The following is a 19938-nucleotide window of genomic DNA, read 5'->3' as shown; positions in this document are numbered from 1 at the left end:
ATCGCGGAAGTTAGTAAAATAAAAGGGGTTAGACTGAATTATGAATCGCGTAAACAAATTCATTACGACTCGATTCGCGCGCTCGTTGTCGATAAAGCAGATCCCTACCAGATCGACTATCATGGTATTCGTCGGACAGTGTATCATGACGTCATCACGAGACCTGAGAGTAAGATCGTACGTGCGACAGGCCCAAAACGGCGGCTTGATGGTTTTGTGACACTGCCCTATGGTTTCAAAAAACCGCGATTGAACCGCTGCTAGTTGGCGCGCACTGTTTTTTAAAAATTAAGTATTTTATGCACTTAGATTGATTGTAGTAGTTTTGTATAATATTGTTATGCACTAAAAACGGTTGGAGACATTCATTATTTAATAATTAATTAAACAATTTAATGAGTATGGGCTATCCCGCCACTCAATTAATATTTTATTGTAGCCTCGAATAGTTATTATCATTGGATAGGGAATCGTTTGTTGATAATTAATATCCAACTTCCATATTTTTAAGTTAATTTGTTCACTAGATATTCATTATTTAAAAAATGGGCCCTACAGTGTTTACATTTGCGCAAGCCTCCTGGTGTCAGGAGGCGGCCCTACGTTTTTACCGACACTGTGGAATTCTGGGAATCTACGTTAGTGGGAGGGGTTACCGATTCTCAGGGGGTGCCGTCGTCAGCTTTGGCTGGCGGGTTTTTAGCCGTTCGTATTTCGAATTGAAATACGAAGTTTCAAAAACCCGCGGCCCGCGAAAATGAAAATTAACTATAAGACAAATGTATGTTATAGAAGGAAACATAAATAAATAAATAAATAAAAACTAGAAAAAAAAAAGCCTCCCGTTAAATTTTTCCCCATCCAATTCCTATTTAATTATAATTTAAAAATAAACGAAGTAAATGTTTAAAAAAAAAAAGACAACAAATGGTTATTCAAAAAAATTTTTTATTAAAAAAAACTTGAAACTAAACTACATTTAATAATAATAAATCTAAATCTAAAATACTTTTTTTCTTAATATTTAAACTTAAAACTAAGGGAAATAAATCGAGGGAAATAAATAAAAATAGAAAAAAGAAAATATTTATTTAAAAAAAAATTTTATTAAAAAATAAAACGTAAAACTAAAATACAATTTTTTTTTTTTTCCTAAGATTATTTTCTAATTTAAAACTAAAGGAAATAAGTTAAGGGATTTAAATCAATAAATAGAAAAGAAAAAAATTTATTAAAAAAAAAAAATTTATTTAAAAAGTTAAAATTATCAAATACAATTTATTTAAAATTAAGATTAAGGGGCAGGGGTGTAGCGCCAGCTACATCATGAACACTGCCAGAGTGAGACGACACCACAATCTCACTCCTGGTGTTATTATTTCTCCCGATGGTCCGATGAAATTCCTCACCGGATTATCCCCACTCCCAGCAAATCACCTGCCGAAATCCGGCATTCCATCGCTCTAGATCAGTAGTAATATTTCGCCTCTGACACGCGACACTCCAAATCTTTAATATTGTAATTAATCATCGTATTAATAAACTATGTATTATGTTTTGGAGTGTCGCGTGTCAGAGGCGAAATATTACTACTGATCTAGAGCGATGGAATGCCGGATTTCGGCAGGTGATTTGCTGGGAGTGGGGATAATCCGGTGAGGAATTTCATCGGACCATCGGGAGAAATAATAACACCAGGAGTGAGATTGTGGTGTCGTCTCACTCTGGCAGTGTTCATGATGTAGCTGGCGCTACAGGGGGGGGGTCTCAGTCCCACTGCTCCAGGGGCAGTCCTCCTCCGTCAGGTCGGGCTGGGTGGGCTCCTCCCCGAAGAGGATCCTCAGGGCCCAGGCATCCCACACGTCGTATAGGGCGAGCACCTGTTCACCCTCGGCCTCGAACTGGCGCGACTCGCGCCTCAGAGCGCGGATCCACCGCGCTCGTGGGGTGTCTGCACCTACGCCTCCCTCCCAGCGAGCTCCGCGCTGAAGCAAAAAAAAAAACACATTAATATTAAATATTTATAGGAAAATGAGGAAGGGAGGGGGTATTTTAGGAGAGGAATGACAGGAAGGGGTTAGAGGGGATAAAGGGAATAGAGGGAATAGAGAGAGAGAGAGACAGAGAGATCCAACCCACCAGGTAGGCCTCGTCCTCGGAATCCGCCAACCATTTGGCGGCCCTGTCATGGAGATCCTGGATGGCGAAAATGTTCTCGCCTTCCAGGGTTTCACCCTCCTCGTCCTCCCACCGCAGCCACTCGTTGGCCTCCCGCAGGTAGGCCCGCTTCCTCCGGATGGCCTGCATCTGTAAAATAAAAAAAAGCACAATGAATTAAAAATTTAGAAAAAAGAGACAAACAGAATGAATTTAAAAAACTAAAACGAAAACAAACGAAAAACAAAACAAAAATCAAAAACTAAAACAAACAAAATGAATTTAAAAACTGAAAACTAAAACAAGCGAAAAATCTAAAAACTAAAACAACAAAAAATAAAACCGAAAAAAATACGTGGATTAAAAAACGCGAAAACGTATACCCCACGAAGGGAAGACGTTAAAATAATATAAAAAACGCTCGAAAAAAAAACACCAAAATGAACCGCGGACGCGAAAAACTAAAAATTGAAAACCGCGAGAAAAACGCCACACCCCAAAAACCGCGAAACACCACGAAAAACATGCAAAAATATAGAAAAAACTTACCTCGAGGGCAAAGTGCTCCTGGCACGCTTCTTGGCAGGTGACTTTCACCATTTTTAAACAAATTTTTAATAAAAACGAAAAACACCAAAAAAACACTAAAACTGGACACTGGAGTCCTCCGGATGACGATGGTGAAAGAGGGCGAGTAGTGCAATCTCACGGTTTATATAACTTTTGCCCCACTATTCGCCCTCAACCCTCTAACCCGTAAGTTAGAGGGAGATGACAAAGGATAAATGTGGGAAAGACGAGGAAAAAGTCAAAATTGTTCTCTAAACCCTCTAAACAACGAGAAGGAAAGAGACAATAAACGAAAGGATTCAGGGGACCGACGAGGAAGAAGAAGCGAGAGAAATTTCCCCTAGCTTCTACGAGCAAAAAAAAAGGGCTGGGGACAGGAGAGGGAATATTGGGTTTAGCCTAGCAATAAAAAAAAGAGTCAAGACTCACCGTTAATGCAATAAAATTTATGACTTTTATTTCAGGTATTCAAAAAAATACAAAAATGCTTAATGAATTTTTAACCCGAACGGTTACTGGGTGATAACGGGGTGAAATCAAGACTCTGGATGGCCAATCCTTCATCATCATCATCCCCGCTTTGATCCAATTGCATCGCAATTTGATCAAGCTCTTTTTGACGCTTCCGTTGGAGTGCATCGCACTTCGTAATCATCCTCGCGATTCCTTTGTTCTAGATTCGCGCCCAACGCGACTAGAACGGCCTCGATTTCCTCGATAGTTTTTCGCGGTTCTGAAACAAAAAACAATACAAGATTAGCTGAAATCAATGTAATCTAAAAATTCCTATGATTGATTGGTTGAATATTTACTTGTGGGGGTTGAGGGCGCGAAATTCAATGGCCCATGCTGAACATCTTCACCCTCGCGTTCCAGGATTAAATTGATAACTGATGGAGTGCTGGGAATGATCTCGATCGATGAATCCAATTCCATCATGGTCTCAGGGATGATATCCTTCGATGCGTGGTCCTTGGATCGATTGTTTTTTGATTCGCGAGCTATAAATTGTCGTTGTTTTTCCTTAGCTAGTTCGCGACGTTTTTCGCGAGCGATAAAGGCGGCCTTCTTTTTTTCCGCGAGTTTTAAACGTTTTTCGCGAGCCTGTATTTTTTTTAGATCCTTTTTCTTATCAATATAGTTCACTTGATTGAATAAATCAAGATCTTTTTCTAACATATTAAGCCATAACTTTTTTTCTTCTGTGCTCACTTGTACGATTTCACTTGTTTTTTTTTATTGACTTTCACGATTTTAGAGTCCCTTTGAGTGCTGCCGGGTGATTTATGACTCAATCGTTTGGTTGAGTTTTTCTTCTTCTTTTCAACCGTTTGAAGGTCAAAGGCAATATTTATGACAGGACCTGTCTTGGAAATCTCATGTCGTTGGAGTTTCACTTATTTCACTATTTTTTCAATTGATTTTTTCTCATCACTGTTATATTTCACTACACGATCACTAATTATCTTAATTCCATTTTTATTCGCGTTGATTCCACAATATTTAAATTTTTTAGGTTTAAAAGTTCCAGGCTGATAACCTGATTGATAACTGGATTTTGGAGATGAGTTCACTTGACTTGATGTCATTTTGACGTAAAAAACACAAATGCAGTAACATAATCTCACTGGGTTCCTTGATGCATCCCTAGTTTAGAGGAGGGGCTAAGTTTTCCACACTTTTTTGAAAATTTGGCCTTGGTGGGGGGTGCTTTGAATAGCTGATGAGGAAGGATGCCCGAGTTGTCCTTTTTTTCGCCCCCCCCCCCACTTGTTTTGCATTTGTTGACTATTGAAAGGAAAGGTCAATGATTGGTCCATTTCCTTTCTTGTAGACCAATGTCTCCTCCCCCGCAGGGAGATAATATCCTTCCTCACACACCCTAAAAAAGTGGTACCAATAGAGTTTTTCCCCCACTCCTTCTTTGCATAATCTTGTGTGTTCTATGCAGTCGAAAAACCCATTTGACTTCGACATTTTATATAATAAAACATCACTATTATGCACAATTGCTTTAGTAACCACAGCCAAAGTTTTTGCATTTTTCGCATATTTCCTTTCATTTAATAAATTCGCGATTGCAATGCTTCTCAGTGATGGAGGATTATATCTCATTTGAAAATTTGATTCGATTTTTCTAATAGATTCTGCAGGTTCTTCATTGTAACATACTTTAAATGTCGTACACATGTCTATGCTCTCATCTTGAGAGTGTAATTTATCCCTGCGATATCTGATATGGATTTTATTCCATGTCTCACCAAGGAATTTGTATTTACATACGCAAGAAGGATCAACAAGGAAATCTTCCACTTCGCATTCCAATCCTGACCCTATCGCGATTTTCCGCGCTTTTGCTGGAATACACATGTCATCACTATCTTCACTGTCTAGGTAATCATCATCAGTATATTTATCAACACATACGCGTACTCTTTTCTGGCGAAATTTAGGCTTTTGTCGTCCCTCATACGATTTGCGATCCGCGAGATATTTTTTAAGGGACTCTAAAGCGTAAGTTTCAAAGTTTTTAGACATTTTTACTATTGCAATGCCCTTTAACGAATGACAACAAACGCGTCACTCGATTTAACAAAAAAAAATCGGTATAGGAAGGTTCCATGGTAAGAGTGGGGGTACCGCGCAACATACAAAAACCGCGAAAGTGGGGCGCATGTGTGACGCCGCCGCCGCAGAACTCCCTGCGGTGGGGGATAATGTTTGACGGTTATAGGTCAATCATGTGCTTAGTGGGGATTCTGTCCCCTCCACTCTCATACGTAGCGCTATAAAACGCGGGTGCTCGCGGTGGATTTTATTCAGTCGTCCCGATTTCATCCATTCATTTTTTCCACATGGAAAGTACCCAACAAAAGGGATTCAGTGATGCTGAACAGCATGTGGTATTGTCTCAAGTTATATCTTTGAATAGATCAGAGACAAAACAAATTCGTGTCGGCTTAAAAGTTACGTGTTTCGGTCAATTCGTCCCGGTTGTACAATTTATGGGCGTACGCCCGAAACGCGCCATATTGTCAATGACCCGAGAAGAATGGACCCTTTTTTTCAACGATTTGGATGCTGTAACCGATTACTTTGACCCTGAGAAGTTTCACCCAAAGATCAACCACAATGTACCTGCAAAGGAATTTGGGGCCATAAACGTGAAATTCCACCGCAGTTTTGAAAATCCCTGCGTGACCTTTGTTCGCAATGATGATGCAAATCAGACTCCCATAATGATGATGGGGCAGAGCATCATTACATTGAAAAACAAGGCTGCATGGATTAAGGGGTTACATGGGTTTCACGGTTTCAAAAAATCGATTTTTTTTTTTTCGTCTTATTAAATTCTATAACATCTCTAGAATATTGTCCTAAATTTTCAAGTTGATCCGAGTTATAGTTTCGGGAATACAGCCCTGAAAAGACGGACGCTCCAGGTCATGTATAGGCTGAGCGCGCAGTATGTATAACGCTGCAGCGGCTCGCCTATCGTTAGCCGTAATTATTGTCCTTTTCTTTCACTGTGTAAGGTAAACAAGTGGGAAATACTTCATTTGGTGATTTCTCGTTAAACTACGTAGTTTATTTTGAGGTTATAAGTGTTTGCTGTGAATTTTTTCGATAAAAAATGCCGTTTAAAGTGTCTAGAGCCAAGATAACGGACGGTGTTCGTAGAAAAGATCGACCTAAGAAAAGGACACAATCGTTTAATCCGAAAAATCCTGAGACAGATGATAATTCTTTCACGAGTTCGTCGGCAAAGAAATTAAAAGGCGAGGATAAACAGCACGTGCCAGAGGAAGCCACACTACAATATTCGATCATTGACTTTGCTCTGGTTTTTTCTACACTTTCGTCTTTTGTACGGTGTTCAAACATTATTAAAAGTGCAGGTGAAGAACAAGTTTGTAATGGAAAAATAGATTTTAAACAATGCTCCAAATTCGGTCTGGGATTTAAACTTGTGGTACAATGTGAACGATGTAAACCAAAATATATTTTATCATGTCAACAAATTGGCAGAATGTATGAACTAAATCGGCGGTTTATTTTTGTTATGCGAGCATTGGGTTTGGGTCTTGCTGGATGCAAGAAGTTTTGCGGTTTGATGGATATAAGCAGCTCCTTTTTGAATCAATCAACATACGACTTTTATATTAATAAAATACATGAATGTATTACCATAGTTGCTGAGAAATTGTTCTCCTCTGCTGCTACAGAGGAAAAGCAAATGACAAGTTTAGCAAACAACATTGAAGATACGACAGATGTGACTGTCTCGGGTGATGGGACGTGGAAAAAGCGTGGTTTTGCATCACTTTATGGTGTGAGTTCTCTAAACGGATATCACACAGGAAAAGTCTTGGATGTTATTGTTAAAAGTTCATACTGTAAATTATGTGAGTCTTGGAAAAAAAAATTAGATACGGCAGAATTTGAAGAGTGGAAAGAAGAACACATCAAAACTGATCAATGTACCGCCAATCACACTGGAGGATCTGGAAACATGGAAGTATCTTCAATTATTGAAATGTTTAAACGTTCTATTGTAAAACATGGCGTGAGGTACGTAAATTATATAGGAGATGGAGATTCTAAAACATACTCTGGTATTCTCAAAGCCCAACCTTATGGTGAAGATTTTGTTGTCAATAAGAAAGAATGTATTGGCCACGTACAGAAGAGGATGGGCACCCGGTTGCGTGATTTAGTGAAGAAAACCGTTGAGGAAAAGATGGTCAAAGGCAAAAAAAATCAAAAAAAAATTCTTTCCGGTAAAGGTAAATTGACTAGTAAATTGATAGACAAATTAACTGTATATTATGGCTTAGCGATAAGAAGAAACAGTGATTCAGCTGATAAAATGAGGAATGCAATATGGGCTACTTATTACCACTACAGCTCTACAGACAAAAATCCTCAGCATCAAAATTGCCCTGAAGCTCCAGCCACGTGGTGCACCTGGCAGCAAGCATCAGCATCAAATAATCTCTCATCATTCAAACACAATTATACTCCATTACCAGATGATGTTTTGATTGCAATGAAACCAATTTATGAAGACCTGAGTAAGGATGAGCTTTTGGAGCGGTGTGTTGGTGGATTTACGCAAAATACCAATGAAAGTTTCAATCAGTTGATTTGGAAAATTACTCCCAAAATACTTCCAGCTGGGTCAATAATCGTTCAAATTGCTGCATTAATCGCTGCTTGTACTTTCAATGAAGGAATATCAGCATTATTATTAACTATGCACAGTATGGACCTAAAACTTGGTCCAAATTCCCACAATTATGCCCGAAAGATAGATGAAAACCGGGTGATCGCAGCCGAAAAAAAATCTACTAGCGAGACTCGTGAAGCCAGGGTTCGTCATCGACAGGAGCAAAAGGATGCCCTGGACATTGCAGCTGCAGCAGGTTCTCTACTTTATGGCCCAGGAATCGACGATTCAATGTAAGTTGAAAAAAAAAAATTTTTTCCCCACTTTTATTGTCTCTAAAACTTTAAACGCGTTTTTCTCAAAACTATGTTTTCAAAGTCGGTTGTCAAGATTTCTCGCGAACTACTCAACCGATCTTAATGAAATTTTACACAAGTCTTCGAGATATTATTTACAAGGTCTTGAACGAAGGATTTTTTTTTTTTTTAATTACAACTATTTAAAAATTGACAAATTTCGAGAAATTTTCATCAAAATTTGCATTTTTTTATAAAAATGTCTGCCAAAAATCGAATTTTCATTTTTTTTTTTCCTTCGTCCAATACCAAGTTTATTGTCTTTACTAAAACAGGAATTTTTTCCTTTCATTTCAGATAATCCTGAAAGAAGTTCTGCTGACAACGCGGAGGCACCTTTTTTCCGAGGGACTGCCGGAAATGGCGTCGTAATGGCCGCCATCTTGACATTTTTTTTTGAAAATTTCACAAAATGTTTATTAAATATGTATCTTTTAAATAATAAAAAGTTTCATGTAAATATTTCATTTTTTACATGCAAAAAAAATTATTGAAAAAAGGCCGTTTTTTGCCCGACGAAACCCATGTAACCCCTTAATCAGTGGCTGGATTTCTTGGAGACATTGCCTCTCAAGGAATATAAGGAATCGCTTGTACAATCAATTAGAGGCATTGCTATGAATTATATGGAATACAATAGAATGCCTGCCACGGAGGATCTTTATCATCGCATACGCGTAAATTTCGAGGAAATTTATCTCATGGCTCGCAATGATCTCCGACGTACAATACCCCACGAAACTCTCGGATATTTGTACCAATTATTTGGAGAATTATTCCATAATTGTTTTAATTACTTAGATAAATTCGCGGGACGGGCTTACAGAATGCCCTCATATTGAAAAAAACCATACACATATGATTTGTAAAATCTATCCTACGATTTTTATGAAATATAAAAAAGATAAAATTTAAACCCTATGTTGAATTATTTATGAGAAAACCCTCAACATCTTTTCAGGTATAAAAAAAGACGGAAGGCAAAAAACATTTTTGATCTTTAAATAAAAAACCTTTTGAAAGGAAACAACATGCAATAAAAGAAAGAGAGAGAGAGAAAAACTTAGTCAAAAAAAAAGGAGACATCGTTGAGAATTTTTCCAACGGTCTGCCATAGAAAGGGAAAATTTATTGCCCTAAAAACCTGTAAAAAAAAAGCATCCATTTACGGCGCCATTCATGCCAGGGCACTGCGCAATCCTCCATCTAAAAAAAAATAATGGGCCAGTTTCCCTTAACACGTGAACGACATTCCATTGCATAACAATGGGATGGTTTTAAGTGTTTTGGGACCTGCTCGCATTCCTTCGCCACTCGCCCACCACCCACTTCCTGTCGAACAATGACATTTTTTGGGGACCCTCACCCCAGGGGGCCCTAGGGCGGCGACGTCCTCCTCAAAGGACAATGGGGAAAACGTGTTCGGACACGTCTGGGAAAAGGGGGAAGGGGGACGATTCCTGGAATAAAATTCGCCAACCGTGTTCACTTACTACTTCCGAGTACTGAAAATAACTGGAGACGACGAAGAAGGATCCACCGGGGACGCGGGCTTCAGCACAGATGCAATGTGCTGTACTAAGTAGGGACACGTAAGCAATCTCCACGATGGAGTTGCACGCAACGACTGCCGCCCACGGTCGCTCCGTTGAGCTCGCGGCAATACGCATTCCGAGTCCTAGGCCGCGGATGGCCCAGGTGTTCGCCTCACGAATGGCATACGGCTCATGGAGCAACAACATGTCCAGACGCTCTTTGCGAATTAGCTGGAAGACCTCCCCGGTTACTGCAATTGAGCGGGACATGTTCAATTGCAGTATTCTAACGTCGCGTTGCGCGCCCGGTCCCTCGATCGCAGGGGTCCGGGGAGGATGACCTATTGGAACAGGGACCGGTGAGCCTCCGTTCACGACGCGATGACTATCGATCCTATTTAAACTAACGTGGCACTCGCGAACCCTACCTAATAATTGAGTGGACTCACCGGTCGAAGTTCTTGAAGATCCAGGCGTTGGCTGGCTCGGCTGCGCAGTCAATCCCCCGTTGTCTGCGACGTCCTCGACGTCCTCGTGGACAGCACGAAGGCTGGAACCTTTCCCTCGTCGGGAGGGCAGTACCCCGGCGCACGGCGGGCGACTACGAACCCTTGAGGGCACCACCCTCCTTGGGTCCCTCGATGTAGTCGCTGTAGCTGGTCCTCTGGCATGCTGGGAAGCGATGCGCAGACTTCGCCGCACGACGGACGCATCATTGTGCCCCCCGGAGATCCGATTGGGGGCAGTTTAGCCTCCGGAATAGATTTGCAAAGATGCTCTGCCATGGTTGAAGTTTGACGAGACGGTCGCCGGCCGTGCCGAAAGGCAGGAGCTGAAAAGCTGAAAAGTAAAAACAAAAAGTAAAAATAAGAGGATTAAGGATTAGAGGGGGCGGTTCCCCGCGGCACCGAGCTGGGTAGCTCGGGACGCTGGGCGCCGTCCCTGGGAGGGGGCCTTCCGGTTCCCGCCGAGCTGGGGAGCTCGGATCGGGGCCCGGTGGAGGCGCTGAAGGAGTGCTCCGCCTCGACTCCGCCTCGTCCCTTTCCCGAGGGATACCCGCCCCCTCCCCCTGAGACCCAGCCCCACGTGCGGCGTCGCGTTTTCGCCGGCCTCCACCGTTGCGGGAGGTTCCGACTACTAACACGTGGCTGGAACAAGTTGCGAGAACCGCAATGTCCATGCCCTTCGCACTGCGAAGCAGCCAGTCCCCCCTCCCCCACACCGCCCCGCGAACCGTCCCTTTCCCGAGGGATACCCACCCACTCCCCCTGACCCGACCCCCACGTGTGGCGTCCCGTTTTCGCCGACCTCCACCGTTGCGGGAGGTTCCGACTACTAACGCGTGGCTGGAACTACTTGCGAGAACCGCAGCGTCCATGCCCTTCGCACTGCGAAGCAGCCAGTCCCCCCGAACCCCCACCCGCGCGTGGAATTACCCGTCCACCAACCGATTCCGCCCTCCACCACGTGGAACCACCCCTCCGCCAGCCGATTTCGCCCTCCCTCGCGTCTCCCGAAGTCCGGCCCACCCCACCGCGACCCTCCCCCTCGAAACCCCCCAATAGGTAGGTCTCGCGGCCCTCCACCCGCCGATCTCGACCTCCACCACGTGGACCCACCCCTCCACCACGTGGAACCACCCCTCCACCGGCCGATTTCGCCCTCCCTCGCCTCCCAATTCGCGACCCCCCCCCCGAAACCCCCCCTGGGCACAGGGGTTCAACCTGCACCCGCAACCCCCCCTTGGTATAATTATTGAGACCCCCCAAAAGGGGGATCCCAATCCTTACACCAAGTTCGACTCAGGGACCGCGGGGTCGTCACACCCCGTGTGTAAGGGCGGTTTTACCCGCCATTACACCCCCTGCCGGAAGTAGGTAGGGACATTCAATGCCGCTATAAGGAAACAACCCTGCCGGGTTATGGTTTCCGGAAAACGCGAACCCGCCGCCAAGTTTCTCCGATCTTGGAAAAATCCAGATCTGCCAGCAAGCTGGAGGACATTTCGCTACAATGACAGCACTTTTCTTATTGAAAAGGACTGGAATTGCACCCACGGGGAACCACGGGGAGGTAGTCCCTGGCCGAAGCCCAGATTTGTAGGACCTCACGCATTACTGCCCCTCAATGGTCCGTTTCCCAAATTCGCAACGGATGCCATTACAATCAAAAGAACATCTGATGGAATTTAGGACTCAGCGAGGTACCGATTTCCATGGTTCGGTTTCCATGTTTATATTTGGTAATATTATCGAATTATTATCGAAACAACTAGGAACACACACCACGCACTTGGCATTATCCTTACTTCAAGTACCCCTGTACAACCTCAACTGGTGGTCCGGCTAGTAGAGATAGAACCATCTCGAGGTTTTGGTCCCCAGTGAAGTGCACCCGAAGCACAATCGTATTTCAAATGCGTTCGAGCGTGTCGGGAGGCTCCCAGTTGGACTCAGGGTAAGCGGGTTCGTCATGTCCGTGGTCCAGGGGGGGTTGCCCCCCCCTTTCCCCCCTTCGGGGAGTAGGTAGGGACAGCGAGAATCGTCGTTAATCCATTCATGCGCGTCACTAATTAGATGACGAGGCATTTGGCTATTTATATGTTTATTTCCTATGAACCCCATAGGTAGGGTTACAATACTCAGAACAGACACACATCCCATATAAATATTATCTATACATAGTATCTATTCTCGAGTATAGTGTTTATATTCATACACAAAAGAGTTCAGATTGACTGAGTTTGAATTAAAGAAAAATATTTTATAAGTAATATAATATTATAAGATTATTCATTCTCCCCGCGTTCGGAAACCCTGGTATCAACTCTGTCTCACGTTGGAAAACAAAACATCATCCACATTCCTCTCTACCACCTCAGTACTCCCTGGAAAAAGAAAAAGTAAACGAGCACAACGAAACAATAGACTCTTGCTTGCCGTGTTGACACTAGGGTCAATTGTCACTTGCAAAGCTATTTCGACTTGGATGATTGAGGCCCATTCGGAAGCACATCGTACGTACCTCCGTACTATCTATACCGTTCACACGGCCAGATCGCCACTATCCCTACCATGGTACGTACCCGCTCGTCGCGCGCTCCTCTCGAGGCAGGGATCCCCATCACCCCCCCCCCCCGCTGTACGTCCCGGCTTGCAGGCTCTTCGCGATCGCCTGGCTCTCACCTACTTCGGACATCGGCTTCGCGAATTCGACATCGTGTGGGAGAACGCCATGGTGTCGACGTCCGGACGGACCTTCTATCGTCGCCGGCTCATCAAGATCAGCTGGCCGATCCTGCGGGCCCTTGTGTCTCGGGAGCTTGAAGCGGTGATTCTTCACGAGCTCATACATGTTCACCTGTACCTCGAACATGGTGACGGGTCCCATGGATCACGCTTCCGCGCCCACGCGCGTAGGATAAATCGACTCGGTGGCTACAGCATCGACGTCCATCATGATGCTGCCCATCAGGTAGTTCGACGGTTCAGCTGGCGTTGCACTGGCTGCGGTCTGGTCATTCATACTGCTCGTGAAGTGGTTCCAAGCCCACGCCCATGGCTCGGTCGTCATCGCCGTTGCCGCCAGCGCCAGTGGGTACGCCTGCCGTGCACGCCATAGACCCAGGTCTCGTGAGTACCTATCCCGCACACCCATTCCCGAGTATGCCCTCACCATAGCTCTCCTTCCTCCCCCTCACTCCCACTGGCCCCGTTCCTGCGCGCTGCACCCAGTCGTAGCTTCGTCTCCTTTCCACTCCCTTCCCTCCCATGGTGTTCGAAGGGGGGCTCCGTCGCTCCCCATGTGCTCACTTCCACGTCCGGGAATTTCCCACGTGAACACCGGTAACTGCCAGGCGGTGCCCTGGCAGGCTAACGGAAGGAGCTTCCATCCTTCGCTGGCACTGTCACTACGACACCCCGACTCGGTCCTGCCGCGGCGAACTCACCACCATACCAATGACCGCATGATTTTGCCACTTCACCCAGGTATACCCCAGGGTATGCCTTTCAAAATGTTCCCATGAGCCACCCCCCTCCAAAGTCATTATTTAGGTCGATATGCGGCCCGGGAGGTTGTCGGTCCGTTAGCGCCACGAGTGACTCCTGCATTTTAACCCATGAGAGGCGTTGCAGTTCCTTACTTCGGGAAACCATGCCACTTCCACTTCACGTCCTCCTTCTCCGGCGACGTCTCGCTGCACTCCCTCGACCCGGGAGAAGTGGGCGGTCCGTCTCATCGGTCCGTATTCAAGTTCGCGGCCACCACTCCAGTTACTCCACTGCGTTCTGCCCCTACCTCGTGGGCTCACTCAGTGCGCTTCCTCACCCCCAAGACGCCTTCCTCTAGGACGCCAGGGCCATGCACCATGCCTCGCTGTGGTCGTCATACAGTTGAACCGATTGAAGTTCATATGAGACCCTTGTATCACCCTCGTCGTGACACCTCTCAACGATTTCCGGCTGATTCCCAGGCTGCACAGTGTCCTGTCGGACTCCCTATACCATACTCCCCTCCAAGTGATGGTCACGCTTGATACCGCTATTGCATTAACAGGTATCCCAAAACGCCTAGCCACGGCACTCATAAGGTCGCCGTTCAATGCGTATTTGCGACACTTGGCTCTGTGGAGTTCTACCAGGGGTGGTCCCCCTGAAACAATCTGCACATCCAGGATGGTCCCCTTCCCACCTTTCACCGAGATGATATCCGGCTTCCGGACACCTTGACTCGTTGCAAAGCACCTCTCGTGTTCCACCGTGTATCCATGGCCAGACAGAAGATGTGCCACTTTCTTCGCTACGGCGTCGTGCCTGAGCACTCTACCCCCATGCGTCCTAACACACCGCTACACGATGTGCGCTGTGGTCTCCTCCTCGCCACAAGCTGCCCTGCATAGTACGGGATGGACATTCCTCCTACTCCCCCTGGTGGTTCTCATCCTTGACGGCAGTGCATTGATCCGGGTTCTGACGTTCTGGACGAACTCTCTGGCTGGAATCACCACGAAGGGATCATTGACCCAGCTTGTTGACAGCGACGAAGACCTGGCCTCCCGCAACTCCCGCCCATCAACCGACCTGTACAGCTTGCCTGCCCAGTCGTCTTCCCTAACTTTTGCGTGATAACACCACTTCATTCGTGCCCGGCACCATTCGTGCTCAGGTACCATTCTTGCCGTTGAAAATTCCGAGCGGCGCAGACCCTCCAGGCGACTTCTGACCAACTCGGGTATCCTGGACTCGAACGACGCAACTCCCAATCCACCCTCCGCGACCCTGGCATGGATATACGCTATTGGGACATCCTTCGGGAGGAAAAGCCACCTACGTACGTATTGCCTCACCGTTTTGTCCAATTGTCGTAGCATGCCATGGGTAGTGTCACCAAACACCAGTCGATGGCTGAACCTTGGCAGCAGAAGGATCTTCAGGATCGTAAGTCTTTGCTGGGGTTTCAGGGGGGCTGCGGTTATTTTCCTGAGGAGGTCTTCGAACGCAACGGCTGGCGCCGTCGGCCCGCGGTCCCCAAAATTCACCCCAAGGTGCTTCCAGGTGTCATGGAGCCCCACCTGCGCTATACGCCTTCCTGAGACCAAGAATACTTCCTCGGTCGAGGTCTTCATTTTCTTGTCCTTCCCTGAAGCCACGAGCGACAGGGCGCGGCACTTGCCTGGTGACGGTTGGAGTCCATGGTCTGCCAGGCACTTCGTTGCACAGTTGAGCATCCGTTGGAGACCCTCTCTGGACCCTGCCAGCAGTACTAGGTCATCAGCGAAGGCAAGGGCATTCACCACCTCACCGCTCAGTCCATAGCCACACTCCCCTGGCAGTCCCCTCAGCACAGCATCCATGACCAGGTTGAAAATGAATGAAGACAGCGGGTCGCCTTGCCGAACTCCCTGGCCCAGGTATATCGGCTGCGTTCTTTGCCCATCCACCTCTATTACCGTACTGGACGTTCTGTATAGAGTCATCACATACTGTACGAAGCTACGTGGCAATCCCTTCTCAGTCATGACCCTTTCAATGGCTTCATGCGAAACCGTATCGAACGCTTTCTTCACATCAAGGGCCGCCAGGTGGAGATCCCTCAATCCGGCACGCGCATCCGATATGATCGTCGATAGCACAAATACGTTCTCCGCGAGACCGTCCGCCTTTATAAAGGCTCTCTGCCTTTCATCAAGTAGGAGGAGGCCAAGCAGTCTGGTGGAGAGAACTTTATGATAGTGTCTAAGTACTACCGACGCTATCGAAATGGGCCTGAACATGGCAGGATCCATCGTTCCCGATTCCTTGGGGATAAGGATGGTCCTTGTATTTCTCCACACCTGCGGAACAGTTCCTGTGTACTGGAAAATGTGAAAGATGATGGATTTCACATGATCCGGTACGCTGTTCAGCCACTCAGCAGAGCCAAGGCCATCGGGCCTTGCAGCCGCTTTTCTGTCCGGTCCGCTCCTTGCGACCTCCTCGACAGATATTGGGTCACTAACTTCTCCATACACCCTCTCCGGAGTGCTGGTTGCGATTCCCATTGTCGGGCTGGTTTTCTCAAATATCGGCCGCCAGAATTGCTCCTGCGTTTCCAGACTTGGATGCGGTCCATTCGATGCATCCCCATCCAGGATCTTCCACACAGCTTTGGACATATTGCGTCTCCAGAGTCGCTGAATCTCCTTGTAATCCCGTTGCCTCTGCTTCCTCCGTGAGAGTCCTGCGCCAGCCCCCGCTGGGCAGCTTTCACCGCGGCTATGGGCCCGATTGACACGTAGGCTCGGAAAGGCTGTCCATAGCCAGTCTTCCAGCTCCTGTGACGGATCCTCGCCCCTCAGTGACCTGTCAATTGCCCGCCTCAGATGGCAGACACTACTCCCATCCCTTGGTGGACCTTCAGATTCCTGGCTCCTCAGATCGCGGAGGTCCTGTCGCAGGGTGTTCCGAAGGGTTTCCGGATTGTGCCCAGGTTGTGGAGTAGCACGCTGCCACACATTACCTCCTTCCAAGCGCTGGCCGCCCTCGTACTGCTCCTCTGCCGTTGGTAGGAGGGTACCACCCGGATGTCGAACATCGTGCATCTCTGGATTTCCCCAGGGCAGCTGGCCATTATTGCTGCTCAATTGCTGCAACTTGTTATCCTCGACCATACGTTTGTACTCCGGTTTCTGTCTCTGCTTCTTAATGGCTTCCTGGTTCCTCCCTGTGCCTGCCATCTCCACGAGATAAAGGTTCATGAATTTGACATCGTGGGGGGCTTTCGCTTCGGCGGCCGCCATCATCCGTATGTGCTCTTTATTCCACCTGGCCTTCACTCTTTCCGTCACCACGAGCTGGTTATTCTCTACGGGATGCTGGCTCGCTCTATGGACACCTAAGGCTCGGGAATTTCTAAACTGGCGGTCGCAGTATGGGCATGGGATTGAATTTGGACCAGAAGCTCGCCGAGCTGTTAACTGAGGTGACGCCACCCGTGACGGGTGTCCTTGCATCGGTTCCCTCTGAGAGGAATTCGGAGAACGAATATGTAAGTATCTTAAATTATTCTCACCGACAGGCGATATTGAGACATCGCCATCAATAACTTCTGTGTCTAAAGAGTTGTCGGTGAGTGGTGCCTCCAAGGAGGCACAAGTTTCGCGTCTTAATTGGGTATCGCCGTGATGTAACCGGCGGCCAGTGTTAGACGCCTCATCGGGCCCCGGCAGGACGCTACGCCTTGTCAGCATTTGTGGGCTTCTATGACTCAGCATTCTGATGTATAGTTGGTGCTCCGCACCTTGTCCAGTAACTTGGCTTTCAAAATTGGGCATACTTTTGTGTCAAGGGCTGAGTGCGACACCTCCCTTCGCTTCTCCTTCGTGCAATTTGGACACCGCAATTCGCCCTTAGAGTTGCAGTCCCTGGACTCATGCTCCCCTGAGCATTTCCTACATACAGGCGAGCGGGAAGGGCAGTTCGCTGCCTTGTGTCCAAAGCCGAGGCACTTGTGACACTGCAACACTCTGACATGATCTTCTACGTGGCAAGAAGAAAAGCCGATAAACAGCCGTTTCTTCTGGTGCAGTCGACTCCTTCCATCTGGGTTGGTTTCGATCACAAAGCTCGTGACGTGGCTGTTGGTTTTAGGCTTGTACCTGAAAACAGTCCTGATTTTAACGGAATCCTCTCCCGCGACGTTACCCTCATTAATGAGTATAGGTAACTCCGCCTCAGAAGTGTCCTTGGGGACTCCAAAAACAATCAGCCTAGGCTGCAGTTTCTGAGGCACCCTCAGCTCCAGCCCTTTCTCCTGGAGCGCCTTGGAAGCCTGAAGCTTCTCGAGGTTAACCGAGCGGGCCACAATCCTAACTCCTTTGTCCCTTGACGTGGTGGTGATCCTGGATACCTTCAGGTCGTAGTCCGAGGGTTTGAGGCATCCTTTCACAGTACGCTCCACCTCCGCTGCGGACTTGTACCTGGGGTTTGCCTCCCGAGAGGGCTGGATGAAGAATGTTGTATCGGTACTCGCACTTATGATATTCTCCGCTATTTCCTTTGTAGCCGTCTTCTGCCTACTCGAGTTCCGTCTCCCATACCCTTCACCTGCTACTGCAGCTGAATAGGAGATACTCCCAACAGCTTGCTCACTCAGCTTCTTCTCGATTGATTGCACGCTCGTCTTCACTTCCTCCCGATTCTTTCCAATTCCTGCGGACACCTTGTCCAGTCTCTCGAGTACTGGTTTCAGCTGCTCATTGATGAGCTCCACAATGGCTTCTTTGGTCACTGATGGCTGTTTTGATACCGCTTTAAGAGGATCCTTGAGAAGTTTCTCCAAATTATCATGGTTGCTCCTCACCATGGTCTCGCAGTACTGAGCTTCACGCCCTCGTGTTATCTCAAAGAACTCATCAAAACGCTTCGTAACAGCATCCTCCAGTTCCAGGATTGTCTGGATCCGTGTTGCCAACTCCGTGTACGCTTTTGAGACCTTGTAATAGGCTGATGAGAGTCCTCTCGTTGCAGAATTCACAGCATCACCCCTTGCTTTAGTCTCGGACGATGGTTTGGAGATCTCAAGATTGTAGAGATGTCCACTCACATCCACATCTAGGGCCTTTAAGTCATCCAGGGTCAATGGGAGGACTAACTCCTCTTCCTGGGCAAGGTTAGGCGAAGAGCGCGCCCTCTTCCCACGACCCGCCGCAGCGTCGTGAAACAGACGTGTGCGGGTTGGGTTTGGTGTGCCCTCGTTGCCCGACATTACACCGGTAATAATCCCACAGTCGGTAACTCGCCCCTCGGTCGGTATCACTCGTTACCCTAGGAGTAAGTGCGACAGGCCTTGCCAAGTCGCCGCCGCAGCGCTCGCGACGGGAACAGCTGATGTCCCAGTAATGGCCGCCGTATCGAATGCCAATGTGGAAAAATACAGTATTTGTCACACGAATTCACCGGCACGAAGTGGTTCAATCCTTAGCAGCTAATTGACAGAATGCACCTAGCACACACCCGAACTCACTGCAACACAACTTAGCACTCTCACTCGACTATTTACCACTTATTTCACCGTTCAAAGGCGGAGCAAAATAAAACACTTCTCACCCAGTTAAGAGAGTCATAGTTACTCCCGCCGTTTACCCGCGCTTTATTGAATTTCTTCACGTTGACATTCAGAGCACTGGGCAGAAATCACATTGCGTCATCACCCGCTAGGGCCATCGCAATGCTTTGTTTTAATTAGACAGTCGGATTCTCCTAGTCCGTGCCAGTTCTGAGCTGAGCGGTGAATGGCGGCCGAAGAGAACGACTACGACACGGTGAAGTATCACAGAAGCCTCGCAGCAAGCAAGATCCGTGGGAGGCCAAGGCACGGGACCGAGCTCGGATTCTGAAACATTACTGATCCATTCACCTCGGCCAGGCCCGGCACGTTAGCCAAACCCACTTCCCGACCAAGCCCGACACGCCCCGCTCCTCAGAGCCAATCCTTATTCCGAAGTTACGGATCCAATTTGCCGACTTCCCTTACCTACATTAATCTCTCGACTAGAGGCTCTTTACCTTGGAGACCTGCGGCGGATATGGGTATGAACCGGCGCGACACCTCCACGTGGCCCTCTCCTGGATTTTCAAGGTCCGAGGGGAAGATCTAGACACCGCCGCAA

At 47.1% G+C, this 19938-nt stretch overlaps 3 protein-coding genes across 4 annotated transcripts; 1 reads left to right on the top strand and 2 right to left on the bottom strand.

Annotated features, from left to right (window-relative positions):
• Positions 1-1751: 1751 nt before the first annotated feature.
• On the bottom strand, positions 1752-10297 carry LOC135171635 (uncharacterized). Its single transcript, XM_064138265.1, has 3 exons — positions 10238-10297; positions 2140-2307; positions 1752-1985 (listed from the first exon to the last, which is right to left on the bottom strand). Exons 2-3 carry the CDS (start codon positions 2305-2307, stop codon positions 1752-1754), a joined length of 402 nt encoding a protein of 133 aa, XP_063994335.1. The 5' UTR covers positions 10238-10297.
• Positions 3161-4476, bottom strand: LOC135171632 (uncharacterized). The gene is made up of 2 exons (XM_064138261.1): positions 3540-4476; positions 3161-3460 (listed from the first exon to the last, which is right to left on the bottom strand). Exons 1-2 carry the CDS (start codon positions 3904-3906, stop codon positions 3333-3335), a joined length of 495 nt encoding a protein of 164 aa, XP_063994331.1. The 5' UTR covers positions 3907-4476; the 3' UTR covers positions 3161-3332.
• On the top strand, positions 7015-9045 carry LOC135171631 (uncharacterized). 2 transcript variants are annotated; one of them, XM_064138259.1, is made up of 2 exons: positions 7015-8190; positions 8551-9045. In XM_064138259.1, exons 1-2 carry the CDS (start codon positions 7241-7243, stop codon positions 8552-8554), a joined length of 954 nt encoding a protein of 317 aa, XP_063994329.1. In that variant the 5' UTR covers positions 7015-7240; the 3' UTR covers positions 8555-9045. The 2 variants fall into 2 exon arrangements, with proteins under 2 accessions (XP_063994329.1, XP_063994330.1); XM_064138260.1 differs by lacking the exon at positions 8551-9045 and having other exon boundaries at positions 7015-8194.
• Positions 10298-19938: the final 9641 nt, after the last annotated feature.

Source organism: Diachasmimorpha longicaudata, unplaced genomic scaffold (assembly GCF_034640455.1).
Source record: "Diachasmimorpha longicaudata isolate KC_UGA_2023 unplaced genomic scaffold, iyDiaLong2 ctg00000068.1, whole genome shotgun sequence".
NCBI lineage: Eukaryota > Metazoa > Arthropoda > Insecta > Hymenoptera > Braconidae > Diachasmimorpha > Diachasmimorpha longicaudata.
This window is presented reverse-complemented; position numbering and strand designations above follow the sequence as displayed.

What these genes read in the sequence shown, in the direction of transcription:
- LOC135171631 (XM_064138259.1), top strand. Translation starts at nt 7,241, where the DNA reads ATGGAAGTATCTTCAATTATTGAAATGTTTAAACGTTCTATTGTAAAA.
- LOC135171632 (XM_064138261.1), bottom strand. Translation starts at nt 3,906, where the DNA reads ATGTTAGAAAAAGATCTTGATTTATTCAATCAAGTGAACTATATTGAT. An exon ending in CGCGCCCTCAACCCCCACAA is followed by an intron (nt 3,461 to 3,539) that starts GTAAATATTCAA and finishes TTTTTGTTTCAG; the next exon opens with AACCGCGAAAAACTATCGAG.
- LOC135171635 (XM_064138265.1), bottom strand. Translation starts at nt 2,307, where the DNA reads ATGCAGGCCATCCGGAGGAAGCGGGCCTACCTGCGGGAGGCCAACGAG. An exon ending in CCGAGGACGAGGCCTACCTG is followed by an intron (nt 1,986 to 2,139) that starts GTGGGTTGGATC and finishes TTTTTGCTTCAG; the next exon opens with CGCGGAGCTCGCTGGGAGGG.